General features: G+C 40.3%; 1 protein-coding gene across 1 annotated transcript; it reads right to left on the bottom strand.

Annotated features, from left to right (window-relative positions):
- Positions 1–959: 959 nt before the first annotated feature.
- METAP2 (methionyl aminopeptidase 2) lies at positions 960–17,493 on the bottom strand (the record flags this gene model as incomplete). The annotated part of the gene is made up of 11 exons (XM_010158400.1): positions 960–1,745; positions 2,860–2,975; positions 5,364–5,467; positions 5,983–6,079; positions 6,165–6,259; positions 6,346–6,527; positions 8,212–8,373; positions 13,124–13,226; positions 13,563–13,628; positions 16,835–16,935; positions 17,459–17,493. Coding segments are annotated over 11 exons (1,314 nt in total), but the record flags the coding sequence as incomplete, so codon positions are not given.
- Between the last annotated feature and the right edge of the window lie 12 nt (positions 17,494–17,505).

The following is a 17,505-nucleotide window of genomic DNA, read 5'->3' as shown; positions in this document are numbered from 1 at the left end:
CAGGATCCCATTCCAGCCGTTTCCACAAGTTCAAACTGTACAAAGACTCAACAATACTTACAGTCGGGGGAAAAACTCAACGTTTGTTCTTTTTAACCTGTAGGCAGCATGTGCCACTCCTCCCCTCTAAACTGCTGCTTGCATTCTTTGGTTTTAAAGCAAGCTGCTGCCCAAAGACAGAGGGGAAAGACGCAGGATTTCTAATTGAAGATGAACTCCTCCAAAAGAACACAGCAGACCCTCTGCAGGAGCAGGTGAAGGGTCTCCTGAGCAGTTCAAGGCACTGTGGCTGACCTGTTAAAGAAGCTGTCAGCTTTGCTACCAGTAACTGCGTAGCTTTAACATGAAGCCATGAGGTAAATATACAGACCACTGGGAGACACAGTGCATCCAGGCCTGAGGAGCTGTGGGATTTAACCTACCTTTACAAACGAGGTTCAACAGCCAGATTCTCTGCGGCAGGAAGACAGGTAACAACGTCTTGCATCAAGAAAACATCCAACATTCCCGATTTGTTTGCTTGTACGGAAGAACTTTTAACACTCCAAAATATAATAATGCTTTCATTGTCCCCACAACTAGTCCAATCGGAAGTGAGCTTTAGAGAGACTGGAAATCACATCAAGGAACATGCTACTCCATGCCAGCGGCAAAGAACACGTGGGGTTATACAGGAATATTCACGGCTGACGTCGGCCCCAAGTTGCTGATGACAGCAGAGACCACCAGGCGCGCCTGAGGTGTCCTACCACAGCTGAGGTCCGAACCAACGACCGACACTCCCAAAACCACATCGCGCCACCCGTCCCTGCCGACGTTGTCGGTTCTGTCCGGCAGAGGGTCGGTGGCTTCTGCCCTGTAGCCCAGCAGTGACAAGACTACTCAGGTAAGCACTAAAAGGCCCAACTTCATAGTGAACATAAGACAGGTCCAGTTTTGAGACAAGAAATGGCAAATCGAGTTTGTAAAATATTTAATAGAGCGGTTTCCCAGCAGACTCCTGACCAAAATCATAACCAGACTTCTAAAAAGTATATATATTTTTTAGATCTGAAAATTTGTCTTTATTTTTTACAAAACGGATTCCAGGAAGTTTAAAAGGCAATATCATAGAGGACCTGGGTGCAGAAATCAGGTGTAGTCATTCAAAGCATTCAAGTAGGAATACGGTAATATAAATATCTGAAAAGCATCTTTTATCAGAAATGTTCAAAACAAAATGTGTAACTCATTCCAAACTAAAAATTGAGCTTTAGAGCACATATTTCCCTGAACAGAAAAAATAAGGAACTTTTGAAATATTTCTAAAGGCCTGAAAGCTTTTTCCTCGGTTAGTTACATTAGAAGACTTGCCTTTGATAATTTCTTCCTTTCCAAACACGGAAAGTTTTGCATCAGTCCACTGTTAAAACAGACAATATGTTGTAATTAATTCTGGTATAGTATGTTCCAACAACGCCTAGAGTATAAAGGTGCTGAGGTGGCTTTGAGTCTAGTAGTCGTCTCCTCTGCTGACAACCTCCTTGCACGTTGGGCGCAGCAGTATAGTGTGCTCAAACTGTGCTGTGTACGAGCCTTTGATGTCGCACAAGGGAGGATACGGATCCACTATGCCCAAGTCGCACAGGTTCTTCAATGCCATTAGGTATTTGCTCTCTCCCAGGCGATCCAGCCATCGGCGGCAGAAGGCAAGAGTACCGAAGTTTTCGTTGACGACATTTAGCAAGTGCTTTGCTCTTGGAAGCCTGGAGAAAAAAGAACATATTTGAGAAGAAAGAGCTATCGCCAGCAAGCCTTCACTACAGAAACAAACTACACAGGTTAAGAAAAGGGTTAGGATGTCAAGGTGTTCTAACACTGCCCAGCCCTGGGATGTCTTTCCACACCCATCAGGTGCGCTGTTCGCAAAAGAAAGCACGTTTTCCTCCTGCTAAAGACACCCTGCGAAACAAACCCGTGCTGCCAAACACACCGGCCACCCGCTGCCAACAGAGGAAGTCAGACTGTGAACGAACCCGCATCCAACCTCCCAAGCAAAACTGAAAGCAGTGACAGGAGTAATTCTCTTAAATAATAAAAGGACGATTCATTTTATAAAGAAAAACAGAATTCTTCCTGATCCAAAGTGGTTAATAATCTGAACTAATTTAGATGTCAGCTTGGTGGTTTAAAACTCTGGAGTTTTACTTCTGAAGTCGAATATTCGGTAATCTTTTCATTCATACCTCTTACGATATACAAGCATAAAAGTTAAAGATTTGCTAAGAAATAAACTTATTTCCAAACACTAGCAGTTACTTTCAAACCCTCAGGCTAAATCTCCCCCTCTTCTGGTCTTTTTCATGTTACTAGATAATGCAATCCCAGTGAAAACTGAAAATAAGCTATCCCCTTTTACAGCAGTATGCTGAAACAAGAACTTAACCCCCCAAAACAGCCATACAAACCAAACAGGTGACACGATAGCTTGGTATGTTCTGAGAACAGCACTAAGGCAAAGGTTGTGACACACAACCATAATACAGGTGTTGATTAAAAAACGTATCTGAAATTAATATATAGACTAATAGACAAGCATAATCTATATATTATTAATGATAAAAGTTACTAATGATCAGACATTAAAATCCAATCTAGATTTCTGAAGGCATAATCATGGATTTTCTCCATTTCCAGATTCTTTTAAATAATTCCATATTGTTCCAGACTGACAATCAAAGCACATTTCACAAGAACATTGCTAACACCACCCTTTCAGTCCTCTGACAGCCTTATTAATTAGCAAAGAACCCACACTGTATCAGATTTGAACCTTAGCTCTAGCACAATATACCAGCAAAAAAAAAAAAGAAATCCAACCTTATTGGCACATGCCCAACATCAAAGTTCTTCATATAGTGAGAGCACTCCATATCATCATGAACAACGCCTTTGCCTGTGCTACCGAAGGTTTCTATAGCATATACTTCACCTTCCTAAGGAGACAAGAAAGAAACAGGGAACACGCTGCGATATGAAAGTATGTGACACGGGGCCATTGATACAACCACCTCAGTGTAACAACTTCTGAGTCTAAGTAACCAAATGTGAACCGATTCAATCACCAAAGCAAAAACTCAGTAGGAGATTTCACACAGTAAAGTTACAGACTCTCCAAATCCTCAGCTATTTATGTGCTTACCATTTTACCTGTTCAAGCCATGAATATCAGCATCTTTCTAGTCACAGTTAAACATTGTCAATGCATTCATCTAACAGCTAAGAAACTACATTCTGCTGCAAAACGCTGGCTAACTGGAAGTAACTCTCCTTTGCTATCCTTAGGCGTCCTAGGAAACGTGTAGTTTAGACATAGCAAGTAGATGCTGATTATACTTACTGCACTGACGAACTTTCTGCCCACTTTCTGCAAGAATTTTCTGGAAAAAACTGCTACTACATCCCCTTAACCTGCTCACTTCCACTCCACAAGATTAATTTTTTCAAGAAATGAAGGTGATATCTATCGGCAAGGGCATTATCAAAATTCTAGCCAACAACATACTGAAATGTCACTATATAAACTCATTTCTGCCAAGCGCATTCACGTATCCTTAACAGTAGGACTGTGAAAGGCACTTAACAAGATAGGGTCCGGTAATGTCTGATAAAGCTGGAGCTGGGTTTTTCAGGTTTCCAAGCCACTTTGAAAGTCACAGTCAAAAAATAAGCCATGTAAAAAGCAGTAACACAGGCTTCAAGTTCAAGACACTCTTACAGATGCTCCTGAATATTCAACTGATTCCATTAAAAAAACCTAACACACAACCACAAAACCCCACACACAATGCCACGGGGAGGGGGCGGGGAAATAATCACTTCACCCCCACTTTTCCAGGATTAAGGATCGTCAGAGGCTGTATTTCTCTGTCACAAAACACTGACTGGACTGCAGCTCAATCCTATACTTAGCACAGTGCAGTAAGAGCTTGGCTATGCTCCACGTTGTTCACTGCAAAACTCACCGCCTGTGACGATGCAGGATTGCGTCCTAAGTAACCTACAGGAGCTGAACACATTAAAAAAAACGTCTTCTCCCCAGTGCCTGGCCACTCAATTAAAACAATCTTAAAGATGTGAAAGCAGGATTTGCTTAAAGAACACCTCAGTTTTATCCTAGTAACATACTGATGACAGATGATGTATGAGACCCACGATTCACTAAGCTGTAATGAGAAGGGCACACAAGCTCTTCCTACCTTCCTCTCCCAACACACTTTAATCCCTCTGCACGCTCCTTTAGCGAAGATGACAGTTACAACGTTGTCTTTTCCCTCACATCGTGAACAATTCCGACAGGAGTTTTGGGCGATGAGAGTGAGCCAGCTCAAAAAACAATCCCGCCCAGCCCACACCTATCCCCATTCAGCTCTGCCAAGTCTTATTTACTCAGACAGGCTTAGTGGTGACCATTGCTGATCCGTGACCAGCCTCAGAAGGAAATTACAAGCTGCTTATCTCATTATCAATCTTGTAAATAAGCCTTTTTATCTTGTTAGAACACAAGCTTACATCAGGATGGTGGCTAAACCTCAGGTTGGGTATTCTAATACTGCCTTTCCGACTGGTATGGTTTGCCACATCATGTACAGCAATTTCTCTTCCCCTGCTCCAAAACACTATTCAAACACCACCTTTCATCTAGCCTCTCACATTAACTACAAACGTGCTTAATTATTTTGCATCTGCAAAGAAAAACTGCACTGCAAGCTTTTCAAGAAAGGTATCGTATCTAACTATCTGCAAAAAGCCATCCAAATCTACAGCGATAGGGGAATGTTCCTCAAGAACTACTAAGCAAGGGAAGGTAGTTACTTTGTCTTTTTAATTACAGAGCGAACAAACAAGGAGAGCGTGAATGACTGGCAAGTCCAAACACCTTTCAGGAAAACTCTGGTTCCTCAAGTTCACCCCAAAATCTGAATTCCTGTCCTTAACCCTGCCCCTAAATGCAGTGTTGAAATGTTGCACTTAAGTAATGTACGCACACTGAGAAATAAACATGCGAGAGTTTCCATAAGCATCACTATGGCCATTCAGATTTCAGAGGCTTCTTTGCTTGTTTTTTTAAATGGCAGGGTTCCAAGACGTCCGTTTCAGAACGTGTTCAGCACTGGAACACTCCAGGACTACATGGAGAAGCCACTGAGATGAAACCAGAGTGATTACTCTTTTACAGGAAGACTACAAAGTACAGCTAAGTTTTCCCTCTGCTGCTGTTTATCTACCAGGATCACAAACACTACACATTAGGAGTGCACAGGAACTATTTCTCCTGCAGTGACAGTTGGTGAAACTTGAAAGATTTAAAGAGCTCCATTTACCTCCATTCTTGTGGCTTCTCCTCCTTTCACAATGGGCACCGTTTTCCCAGCATGTATCCTATACGGCCCAATCGAGTGTCCATTCAAATTGCGAATTGGTTTCACTTTTGAAGAAAACATTAACGTTACAGGCAACTTCCTAACAAATGTTAAACCCTTTAAGGCAATTTGGTTTGTTAGCCCATACTGAAAGTACAAGAGCGACCCAGCATACTGGCAGAGGAACTGAACACGAACCTATCCATGCATCTGGTAAAAAACCCAGCCACGACACAAGTTGTTTTGTATGCTATAGCAAAACTTCATTATTAACGACTAGCAACTCCAACAGTAACAAAAGCTTATTATTAAAGCCAAACAACAGGTATCAAATTACTTGTACATTTTGAAACAGTTGCTGTGCCTTCATCTTACTACAGACATGCTTCTTGGAAGGATAAGCCAAGAACATCCCTCCAGAGGAATGGCAAGCCAGCAAGAAACACGTATGTATGCAAGACTCGTACCATACTTCTAGCACAGAGGTCTTTTCAATACGATACAAATAAATCAAAGTTTGTACAAATATACATACGCCTGCTCCAAGAACAACAATCCTTATATAAAGAAAAGAACCTGCCTTGGTATGTTTTGCCATCAATTTCAACCTCGTAAGACTCCATAACTTCTTGTATGGCCTCCCCCACATCACAGAGACGTACATCTATTCCGGCACACTGAAAACAAAGTGCAAACACAAGTGGTAAATAACTGCAAAGTTTACTGTAAAGACTTGGTATATGACTTACAAAATGACCATACCTTTATTCCAGTATTTGTGGCATCCTTTACAGCTTGTAATAGTCTGTCATACTTTGGATTGAATGTGACTGTAAAAGCACAGTCAATAATACGACCTGAAATCAGCAGAAGTTAATTAGCTTTGCAGTGTCTGCACTGAACCACGTTCGCAAAGTTTATTAATTAATAAGTGAAAACTAACCACTAATGTGTGTCCCAAAATCTATTTTGCATATGTCATCGTACTGCAGGACTGTCGGATCGCCAGCATTGGGAGTGTAGTGGGCGGCACAATTATTCAGAGAGCACCCAGTAGGAAATGCAAGACCTGCATTTAAACCATTTTCCTTTATCAGCTTACGTGAGCAGTCTTCTAGTTTTTCACTAAAAGGCAGAAGTGAAGGAGAAGAACAAAAAAGAACGTAACAGTTGGCATTAATATTTCTTGTGATGACTTCAAATAAATCAATGCAAGAACAAAACCTCAAAAAAAATTAAAGCAAATGTTTTAGTATGAAATCTTAAGCTACCTGAATGCTAACTAGCAAGAGAACTTAGACCAGAAAACACAAGTCCAACATAACGACCTTCAGTTCCCTGTGTTCGTTCTTCTACCCTTTCTTGGGCAAAAATTGAGTACTTTGCTAGTGGTTTTACTCTAAATTTAAAATATCCATCCTTTACAAGATACATTTAACCCATTCTTCCTGAGCAGCAGAGGTTATACAACTGAAGTTTAAGCAAATTAAATGCAGCCTTCACAGTTACTGGGATTTAAAAGAAAAATAAAAGCGCAATATTATAGTCTTCTCATTCATTTAAAAAAAAATCTAAATAAAGAATGACAATAAGATTTTTGAATGCGAGTGATAACTGTAATAAAGCCTTTGAAGACTAGCATTTGTCTTGGGTTTTGTCAACTCTCCAGCTGTTAGCGACTGGAAAGCTACAGATGCACGTCGACTTGTGCCATACTCTGTCGTGGCAGTAAATGATGTAAAGTGCAGCTCACATCAGTGCACCACCCTCTGATTTTATTTAAGAAAGCTGTTCACTCAGAGCAGTCTGGAAAAAGAAGAGAGCTTATTTTAACAGGCAAGTTCCCACAGCCTGAGACACTTTAGGAAGGAAAGTCATGTTTTGAGAAAATCATTGCTTATAAGCACAGCAGTCAAAATGTGTAATTCAATGTGACATTTCTTTCAGCCAAATTAGTAATTATTAAGGCAGCTGTCTTTCTCCCACTTCCCTGATGGTATATTATTTCTTTCCGTTATCCTCACACAGTTACCTTGGGGATCAGCTCTGATTAGCTTTCTTACTACTCTTGTCAGCACAGTCCTCAGTCCTACCAGGCTGAAAGCACCTGATTTTGGAAGCTAAACTGTCCTGGACCTGTGCAGAACTTGGAGAGTAGACATTCACTCTAGATAAACTGAAGGACAGAAAAAGGAATAGTTGGACTGAGTTAAGAGAATCAGTCTAGGCTAATTATTTCTTTAAACTTTACTTAACCGAACTCATGCTTATCTTAATCCATTTGCTCAGTTATTTCTGAGAAAAACATAGTAGTAACAGCTCAGTTTCTCAGTTATCAACCGAGCATAACACAAAGAAACATCAGTCAGTGAAGACCAAGGAAACACTAAAATCATCCTGCCCTGGACTGAGGACACAGCCATGCCGCTTTTACATCTCTTGGCCCAGTCCCACCCTCAGACTGCTGCTCGTCCACGCAGCTTTTCCCTAACAATACTGGCAAAAGCCAGGATGCTCAGTACCCATCCTGCTGCTTCTCTCAGCATCACTGCAGAACTTACATGCACGAACAGCCAGGATGCAGAACATTAAAATCAAGCATGTGCTCAAAATAACTGAAAACTTATGTTTGAAATTCAGTATGTTGTACGAGCAAACTTAAAGACAAAAACTGGGGATGCTAGCTGCATACTTCAAACAGAAAACCCATCAGTCAGTTAAGCATACAAAATTGAGACTAAAACACTCCCCCTCTGGAGAAAGAAGAAAAATCTACAGCAGAGCTCTTCAGGAAGATATTTGTCCTCACCAGATTTCTATCATTGTCATTCCAGGTTTTATCCAGCTCATAACGTATTTCCTCACTTGTCTGTGTGCCTCTGCAGCTTCCCGAAAATCGTTCCAGATTTCCTCACTGGCTTGGTCTAGTGCTTTCTTTTCTTCACTGGTTGTTCTCCAAGCAGCAGTCCGCCTTCAAGATAAAAGAAGCACGTCATGAAAACTTACTACAATCACAGCAGCCATTACAACCTCTGTCCAAAGCCTGCACGTCTTTTCAACCAAGGGGGTCTACGTTCCCCTGTGCAACAGAAAAGATTCTGATTTACAGCATTACAGAATAAAAGACGACTATTAAAAATTAAAATCTATGAGCAGCACAGCCTGGCAGCTGTGAAAGGCAGTGTGCTTGTTTGGGCTGGGATAGTTCATTTTCTTCACAGTAGCTGGTATGGGGCCATGTTCTGGATCTGCGCAGAGAACATTGATAACACTGATGTTGTTTTAGTTGTTGCACTGATGTTTTAGTTTTAATGCTTACATTAAACCAAGGATGTTTTCAGCTTCTCATACTGCCCCTGTTCTCTCAGCTGCTTTTCTACAAACCCAAACTGACTAAGGGGATACTTCATGCCATCACCCTCCGCACAGAAGCTAAGGGGAGTCGGCTAGGGAGGATTGCTGCAGCACTGCAGCAAAAAGCCCCTCCATTAGACCACGAGCCACGTTATTCTCTTTACGTTTTCAAAAGCCTCACCTCCCAACCTTCCCAAAAGCCCAGAGAAGCAGCGTGCTTGAGGGATGCATAATACTTCTCAGAAAGATAGAACAGGTGTACAAAATCTGTATCAGTGCCTGGAACTCTACCTTGCATTTAGCAGGACAAATCACTGCAACATGCCCTGCTCATGCAAGTAGTTTATTTTTTGCACAATCTTACTCACTCAGTGCTCTTCCTGTAAGGAGAAGAATCTCAGCACTGTAGTGCAGCTGCTTGGCCCAGGAACTGTTACTTACACAGAGAAAATAAGCTCCTTCAAAATTTAAGAGCTTGCAATACTTTCACCCATCCTCAGAATGTTTAGGTAACACCACATAACACGGTGCATAGTGACTATGGCACATGCCAGGAAGTTACTGTCTAGATTTGCTGGACCGTGAACTAACGTTCGTTCCAAGAGAATAACACTCATTTTGGCTTGTTGGTAGGTTCATAGAATACAAGAATAATTTTCAGTACAAGACTAAATATAACATTAGTTTTGAATTTTTTATTATGCAAGAAACCATACAACTAAGGTTTCAAGGGGGTATGTGTAGTAATTTAAGAACTCCAGCAACTGTCAGAACTTAATTAAAAGTCTACTCTTCTGACTACAAAGTTGAGATACCCTTCAAATAGTGAAGCTGGAGCCCTGTAATGACACAACCCCCCTTAGTGATAACCCAAAGAACTCCATACATGCTATTCAGGACAAACACTACTAAAACCAATACACAGCTGCACACCCTGGTAGGTGGGTCGTAAAAGAAAAGAGATGATGGACAAGATGCACCAAAGACGCCGAGCTACACCAAAGTTTCCAGATTTAGAAATTAACAATTACCCTTATGTAAGTGAGCTGAGTCTAAGCAAATAACTGAATATGTAGAGTTAAAGGATTATTTGGATCCACTCTAAGTTTCCTTCACTGCCAAAAACAGGTCTGAGTGAGCCAAGAGAATATGTCCTCCAATGTTTCTGCATTTTGGACAAAGCATTTATAGTGTTAGGAGGCCTGCAATTCTAAAGTAGAGTTGAAAAGATAAAGAATGACAGGCTATTCCATAGTTTTTTGGTTTGGTTTTTTTTTTCCCCAGGATGACCAGAGGATCCAAATGTTTTGAGACCCTTTTACTTGCTTCCCTTGAACTTCCTGCTCCTTTTCAGATAAAGTAACAACAGTGCAAAGTACCACGCTTACTTTCTTGAGCAGTTTTCTTGCTCACTAGCAAGCATCAGACATACCACTCTTAGAATTTGCCTTAACACTGGTAAATTCCATGGTGGGGGGAAGCAACAGGCTGCAGCACCTGAGCTCCCTTACTGCACTCAGAAACTGGATGACCGCCAGCACAGCAGTCACAGTACAAGAGACAGAAAAGGTGTGCTGCAGAAAAACTGTGGTGAGAGACTAGAGGATCCTTTCAAACTGCTCTGGATTCCAGAAGGGAACACCCTCTGGTAGCAGGAGCTGCTGACAGAGTCTGGGCAGCTGCTCTGCCATCAGTCATGGACTTAAGTGCAAACTCCAACAAACTGGCAGGAAGCTGCCCTCACTCTATCCCACTGTGTATCAGCATACAGCTGACAACTGGGGGACAAAATAGCCTCTACATTTAAAAATACTGTATCAGGCCCAAAGCATTTTGCTGCCAAAGCTGCACCCCTGCCACCTGGGAGCTCAGGAAAGGTGATAAGAAACCCTGCATGGGCCTAAGTCCTTCAGGATGTGAAAAATAACTTATCAGAAAAGGTCTGACAAACATCAATTCCTCTGACAGGTACATGAGCTAACATGCTTTTCCAAGGACAGTTTCCTGATGTGCTGGCTACCACGTAAGTCAGCTTAAGAAGTTCACCTCTTGCTCCAAGCCATTTATTCCCATCTTTTCATTCCAGTTCAAAGCCCTGGGTTTTCACTAGTACAGATCTTTATAGGGTTGTGCTGTAAACTCCATTTTAGTGATCAAAGATAAGAACTCCAAAAAGTAATTCCCTCAGATCATTTTATCCCAGATAACACCACAAGGCAGAAACAAGCAGGCAGGGACAAGATTTCCTTAATCCCACTTTAACAAAATCAGTCTATAATGAAATATTGCTTATAGCTTGTCCACCCTCCTTGTTGCATCATTTCACATTCAGATGTCTTCAACAAAAAAATGTAAGCCTTCAAACAGAACTAAATACCCAAGACATAAAAATATCAAAGCTGTTAGTCTGCTGTTCACATAAACAGCAGAGAATCAATTCTGTTGCCCCTTAAAATTGAGTGATGCCCACTTATAGTTCAACTTCCCCCACAAAATATACAATTCTAGGTTGATGAGAGGCAACTTTAGAAGGCATGTGACATCAAGAGTTAAGATCAGAAGTGCAACTCTAAAAAAACAATAGTCAGAGGCAAAACCTTAATGACCTCAGCAAGAGTAAGTGAAGCAGCACAAAAAAGCTTTACCAATATATAAAAATCAAACTATTATTCAGAATAGGAAATACCCTAGCATTCATGTCAGCTAATTTAAGTGGCTGTTTATATTAGAAAATGCTAAAGCAGCACCATAGGAGTTCAATATTTAAATTGGAAACAAAATTAAGCATGTGTTTGCTAAAGCAAATTATTTAAAAAAAAAAAAAACCCAAACTACTGCAGGTTTCTTAGAAAAGTATATTCTTCTGTTCTTGGTACAGAAAAGACACCCCACTTAAATCCTGTTAGGAAAGGTGGTTTGTATTTTGTGGGGTTTCTTTTTCCTTTGACATGAATAGCAGCAAACCCAGAGCATAACCTTTAATCTTCAATAGCTGGATATGTAACAGAGATGTAAAAATAGTGTGTCCTTTGTTAATAAACTATGAACATGCTTAAGATGTTTATAATCTAGTGTCCTAGATTGCTTAAATCCTGTCCTTGTGAACGTGGCAAATGCATACACAGACTAACACTTAACTCTTAAGCATCAAAGAACCACTCCTGGATCAGCCTGCCAGGACTACCCTGTAGAAGTTCTCCATTAGCCTGCTGATACTGTGCATGCAAACAAGGCAGTCATTTATAAATAAATATCAGCACACCTTGTGATCAAACTGAAGTCATTGAAAGACGACAAGTTTCCTCAAAATCAAATTTTAATCTCCTAAAAATGAAACCATACTATCTGTGACTATCGGAATACAATTTACAGGATGTACCAGACTCTTAACTCTGTTGCTCACACTCCATGAGAAACAGGCGTTGACTTTAAACAACCAATAAATGTTTCAAAGTAATTTGATTCTGGAAAAAAAGTAATTGAAAACTAAGATATTTCTGTTTCTGAAAGGATTGTTATCTACTCCCCTCCTCTTTGGTTTACTCTATTATTTCAGCGTTTTGATGCAAAGTTTTCTGTGAAGTTTTCAGTAACACTTGGTCTTTTCATTCAGATTTTCATGCAATTCAACCTGATTCTGCCCTCCACTCCCTGAGTAAAACATGACCTTCCACAACACACCATGTAGGAAAAAAATCAGGAAACAGTCAAGCTGGTATCTCCTAGATCCTAACAAAGCATAAGGAAACAGTAGTACCCTATGAAAGCATAAGGATGCAGATCTCTGTCCCAGTAAGCCAGTACAAGCTGCTTGTTTAGTAAAATTGCACATTATTCCCACATGACTATGAATTATAAAAACCAGTTTAGGTTATAATAACTATATATTCATACAGAGAGAAGCAAAGTGCACCATATACCACTTAGGCTTTTAAACTGTCTCATACACTGAGATTGACATGTCTCTACCAAAAAAAACAAATAAATAAAAATAACGAGAAGTTGACATAAATTGCCCCCTGAAATTCCACAGAAGTATCTCATCTCCTTAGATTTTAAACCTTCACTCAGTTCTAATTCAGACCATATTTTTCTTACAATCTGCCTACTGAAATCCTCTTGGTCCCCTGGGTCTCAAGGTTGCCTGTCTCATGGCAGTTCTGCTCACAGGGGCTGTAGTTTAATTAAAATGGTAGGGAAGGAGGAACATTTCTGTCCTGAAGACTCTACTCATTAAGTTCTTAGATGATCCAGCTGAAGAAAAACATACATTGCAACTCACTTTGTTTATTTCGTTGCACATTAGCAGTTTTACAAGTCAGCACATCCAGATGACAGCATTTCTTTTTTAAGCTTAAAACACTTACCCATCTTGTGTCGGTGGGTATTCACATTCCTCTCCCTTTGGGAATACGTTGCTGGGAAATAGATCACATATTGGAATAGAAGGTGGATCTGTCTGGACTTTAGCTGTAAAGTACAATTTAAGAATGTTTTACATACGGTACATAGAAAATACTACGTCCTTTTTTCAACCATAAAAGTTAAAGGGCACTATTTAAGATCCCCTTACTAGAATCTGGGCTTCTATCAAGAAAACATGGTATCACGATGCTCTCATATGATTTCATTTGGCCAATGCGCAAGACAGCATTCAGGGATACCGGAAAGAAGAAAACGCAGCCAGGCTTAGCCAACAAACCCAAACTGCACCCCAAAATTTGTGTCAGCTGCCAAGAACAGCACTCACGCAGGCTTAGCCAAATATTCATACAGTCTATCTGTATTTTAGTGCTTGATACCTACGTCCTTTCTTCTTTTTCTTCTTCTTCTTCTTTTTCCCTGTTGCTCCATCTCCTTCACCCTCTCCATCTACAGGAAACAAAGTGCTTGGGTGAACATGAAAAAGAACCAAAAGAACCAAAGTATTTTGAATGAGATGCAAAACCACCTGGAGAGTCTGGAAACAAGCCTTTCACAGTAGAATTTAATGGATTAAAAGGCAACAGCTAGACCCCAAACTATCAGCATTTTCAAGTCTCTATACCAAACACAGACCTAAGAAAACACTTGCTAAAGTTTACAAATTAAATGCATCACCAAACAGAAAAACAGCAGCTCAGGGAAAAGAGTTTTCCAAAAGTCCTACTTCAAATTCCTCTAGTCTCACTTCACCAAGCCTGGGGTAGAGCATGAGGGAGAATTGTATCAGAAACAACAGCTAACAGAAAAGCTAGGAACTACAGCTTCAAACCCATCTTCCAATGCTTCAGCTAAAGGGACTTAGTGCATCTGGAAAGAAAAAACCCAAATAAATACAGGTGACAGCACTTAGGTTTAATCTGGAGATAACAGGGAAAGGCACAACTAGCGCTAAGCAAAGGCACTGTGTGTGGGACATACCAGTGGGAGGTTTTCAGAGAGCGCCGCACGTAAGCGCCAAGAGTCAGCCACACCATGTTACAGTCACATTTGGGAGTTAACAGTGACCTGGCGGACTCCACGTTTGGCTACATCTAACACTTAGTGACTTCATACACAACAAGCTATTGATCCAATGTGATACCATCTAAGTACATCTTCTGGGCCTAACCACAAGTTCATTTCAAAATGGGTAAGTACTAGTCATCTACATTCAGAACATTTATTTTTCTCTAAAGCAATAAGTAAAATTGAAAGAACATTTAGAATCAAGTCAAAGCACTGCTGTTTTGAATGCATTTACACAGAAATGTGTATTAGCTCATTTATTTAAAACCAAATCACTGACCAGTTCTTCCAGTCACTAGATTTCAAGCCTCTCATGATGGTCAGTGTTATCTGCATTGTTACGCCATAGAGACCACTGTAATCCTGCATCTGGGGCAAGTTTCAGGGACGTGTCACCCTTGCCTCTCCCCAGCTCCTTCTGGCATTATGTATCTTATTTTAAATTTGTGTAACACGCTGCAAGTATAAATACTTTGCTACTACAGTGTAGTCCAGCCAACCAGACTCTCCATCAATCCCTATTTCACTGGCAGCTGAAAACCCTTCACAGTGCATATACATTTAAAATGTGGCGACTTTGCCACATTTCTCTTGACCTTGAGCTGTGCTCAAAACATTCATCAAGAAACGAACTAGACGTGACTCCAGTTCATTCACCAAGTGGTCTTTTCTTTTTTTTAATCTCTAGGCCTAAACTACAGAAAGAATGTAGTGTTTCTTAAATGCAGAGGCTGTTGCTATCTGCTTATCGTGGCTTTTTCATATATCACTGCACGTGAATCTCCCACCTGCAAGCCAAACTAACGTGGCCTACGCTTTCATGTCCTTGAAGACTGCTGCAGACTAACCGTGCTGCCAGAAACATAACTACTGCGTCTGACCAACACCCCATCTATCCTCAGGTTATTTAGCTGGTAATGAAAAAAAACATCACCAGAAAAGCAACCCAAGATCTCTGCAAAACTGAAGCTCAACCTTATGCCATTTTGGTTTAGCTGTTTAATAGCTTAGTCTAATATAATGCAAAAATGTTATCTATCACCATGTTTTAACACTGCAATGGAAACCTGCAGAGCGCTCCCTAATCTCTCCCGTATTTCAAAAGGTATACAGTCTCATTTCTGAAGCCACTCAGTCATGAGCTTATCAAGAGTAAAAAAAAAATAAAGCAGGGCAGATATTTATTGCTTTTAATCTAATGCAGCACCAAGTCTTAAGCAACACCTCCGAAACTACACAATTAAGGTGGCAAGTGATGAGAACTGGTATAGGCAAGAATATACAGTTGTCTTCAAAAAATTTTTATTTTTCTGCAAATATGTTGCTTTTCTAAAGCCACAATTGAGTCTAGTATGTGGAAAAAAGGAAGATCATTATTTCAATCATAGCACCACAACATTTTTTAATATACTTCCTAATACTGTGACACTATTTGCCAATACTGTAACAAGCACAAAAGAACACAGCGCCTGATCTGCGACTAACAACATTACTTCTTCTGAGACTGAACCATACCTACTCTAATAACTTCCAAGAAATTCTTTTCATTGTACAAAGTTTTCACTATCCTGCTCAATACCTCTAACATTAGCTGCCAAGAAGGCAAAGCACATACTGTATTAAGTATCTTTCAACTCCATAACCTGAAATGTACCTTAAACCAAATAATCCATCAGAATATACTTCTACAGAAAGTAACTGCATAAAACTGGATGCTATACAGAGATCAATAATGACCAAGGATCAATTTATTTATAATTTTATATACCCCAGCACACTTATTCATTTTTTTAAAACTTCTAGATCTAATTAATTGAATTAAAATATGGAATGATGAATACCAGCAGTAGTCAGTAACTAAAAATATTTCTAAGCAGAACAAGAAGAAACATTTTAGAGTGCCAAGACAAGTTTAAAAGCTAATTCACAAGAACACCAACTTATTAACTTAAATGTGTTTTCTTAAAGGTCCATTTTGTTTGAGAACCATCCATCAAAACAGGAAATAAAGCATCTTTATCTGATATTCCTACAGAAAAGAAGCGTCTAGCCTGAACTTCAATACCAGACACTGCCAAGGCACTTGCTCAAAACGTCAGCTACACAGCACAAGCAACACAGAACGTGCATGCCCTGCTTGCGTATTAATCTCCCCCCAGTAGAGTTTTAATGAAAAATCTGGATTACAGATGAACAGGTTTCAAGCCACTGGCAAAGACTTCTATTAATTAAAATGTTCCCTTAAATCTTCTCTGTACTTTTTGTTCTAAGCCAAGAATAAGGGACATAATTTAGAACATAAAATTTGTATTGACCATGGTAATGCAAGTGAGAACGATTTCTGGCTTATCTTACTAGTGAAGTGTTTAGTTTAAGGTAAGATCCTTGCAAACAAGAAGCTTTAGCAAAGCTGTTATCCCCAATATTTTTTATATATATATATATTTTGGCAGACTGTATGTAGTTGCACCTCACTTCTCCTAAGCAAAAAAACAACCTCCACAAACCCAAAAGGCTCCCGCTTGTTAAAATGGGAGCCTGGAAGTAGTCGAAACTGGAAATGTCAAGCAAAAAGGTGTTATACTTGCCTTCATCATCATCATCTTTTTCTTTCTCCTCCAGCGCTTGCTTGTCCAACTGTTTTGCTACGTCATCAAGCGTACCTTCCATTTCTTTATCTGTCTCTTGTCCTGTTCATAAAATTAAAGTATGACTAACAGTAAAAGGATAGCTCCAGATTAGTAAACAACAGCCCCCAAAACTTTATAAAAATACTATGCTGTGCTCATCCTACAGATACCAGAGCACGTGGTTCCTTTTTTTATGCAGACCCAGTGTGTAAAATTGTAGGGCACTGCAATGACAGGTACTGTTACTGAAACTTGTGTATAAAGGCAGTATTACCCAGACACTTCCGATGACTTTTTTTCTGCCAGGGTAACTAATTCTTGCCATAGCAGCAGCCTGCTCTTGTGAGATAATACGGGCGTGAAGTAAATAATTATAAACGCAGAGCATGATCATCACTAACTGCTAGCCTGCTAAAACAAACCCAAATCGTAGCTCCTTTACACTATTTGCCCAGACTTGCTCCAGCTCTCGGAGTACTTGGGAGGGGTACAGAGACTCCATCATGCGGGATGACTTTTACAGCAGCAGTTTTACGCCTTCCCTCCCTCAGGGCATAGGAGGAGACGAGGGGAGGGGTGGCTTCTCCGGCGCTCACCGGAGCGGACTTCCCTCGCCCACCAGCCTCCCT

This window comes from Eurypyga helias, unplaced genomic scaffold (assembly GCF_000690775.1).
Source record: "Eurypyga helias isolate BGI_N326 unplaced genomic scaffold, ASM69077v1 scaffold18399, whole genome shotgun sequence".
In the NCBI taxonomy this organism is placed as follows: Eukaryota; Metazoa; Chordata; class Aves; order Eurypygiformes; family Eurypygidae; genus Eurypyga; species Eurypyga helias.
The sequence above is the reverse complement of the archived record's forward strand: the minus strand, read 5'-3'. Positions and strand labels throughout refer to the sequence as shown.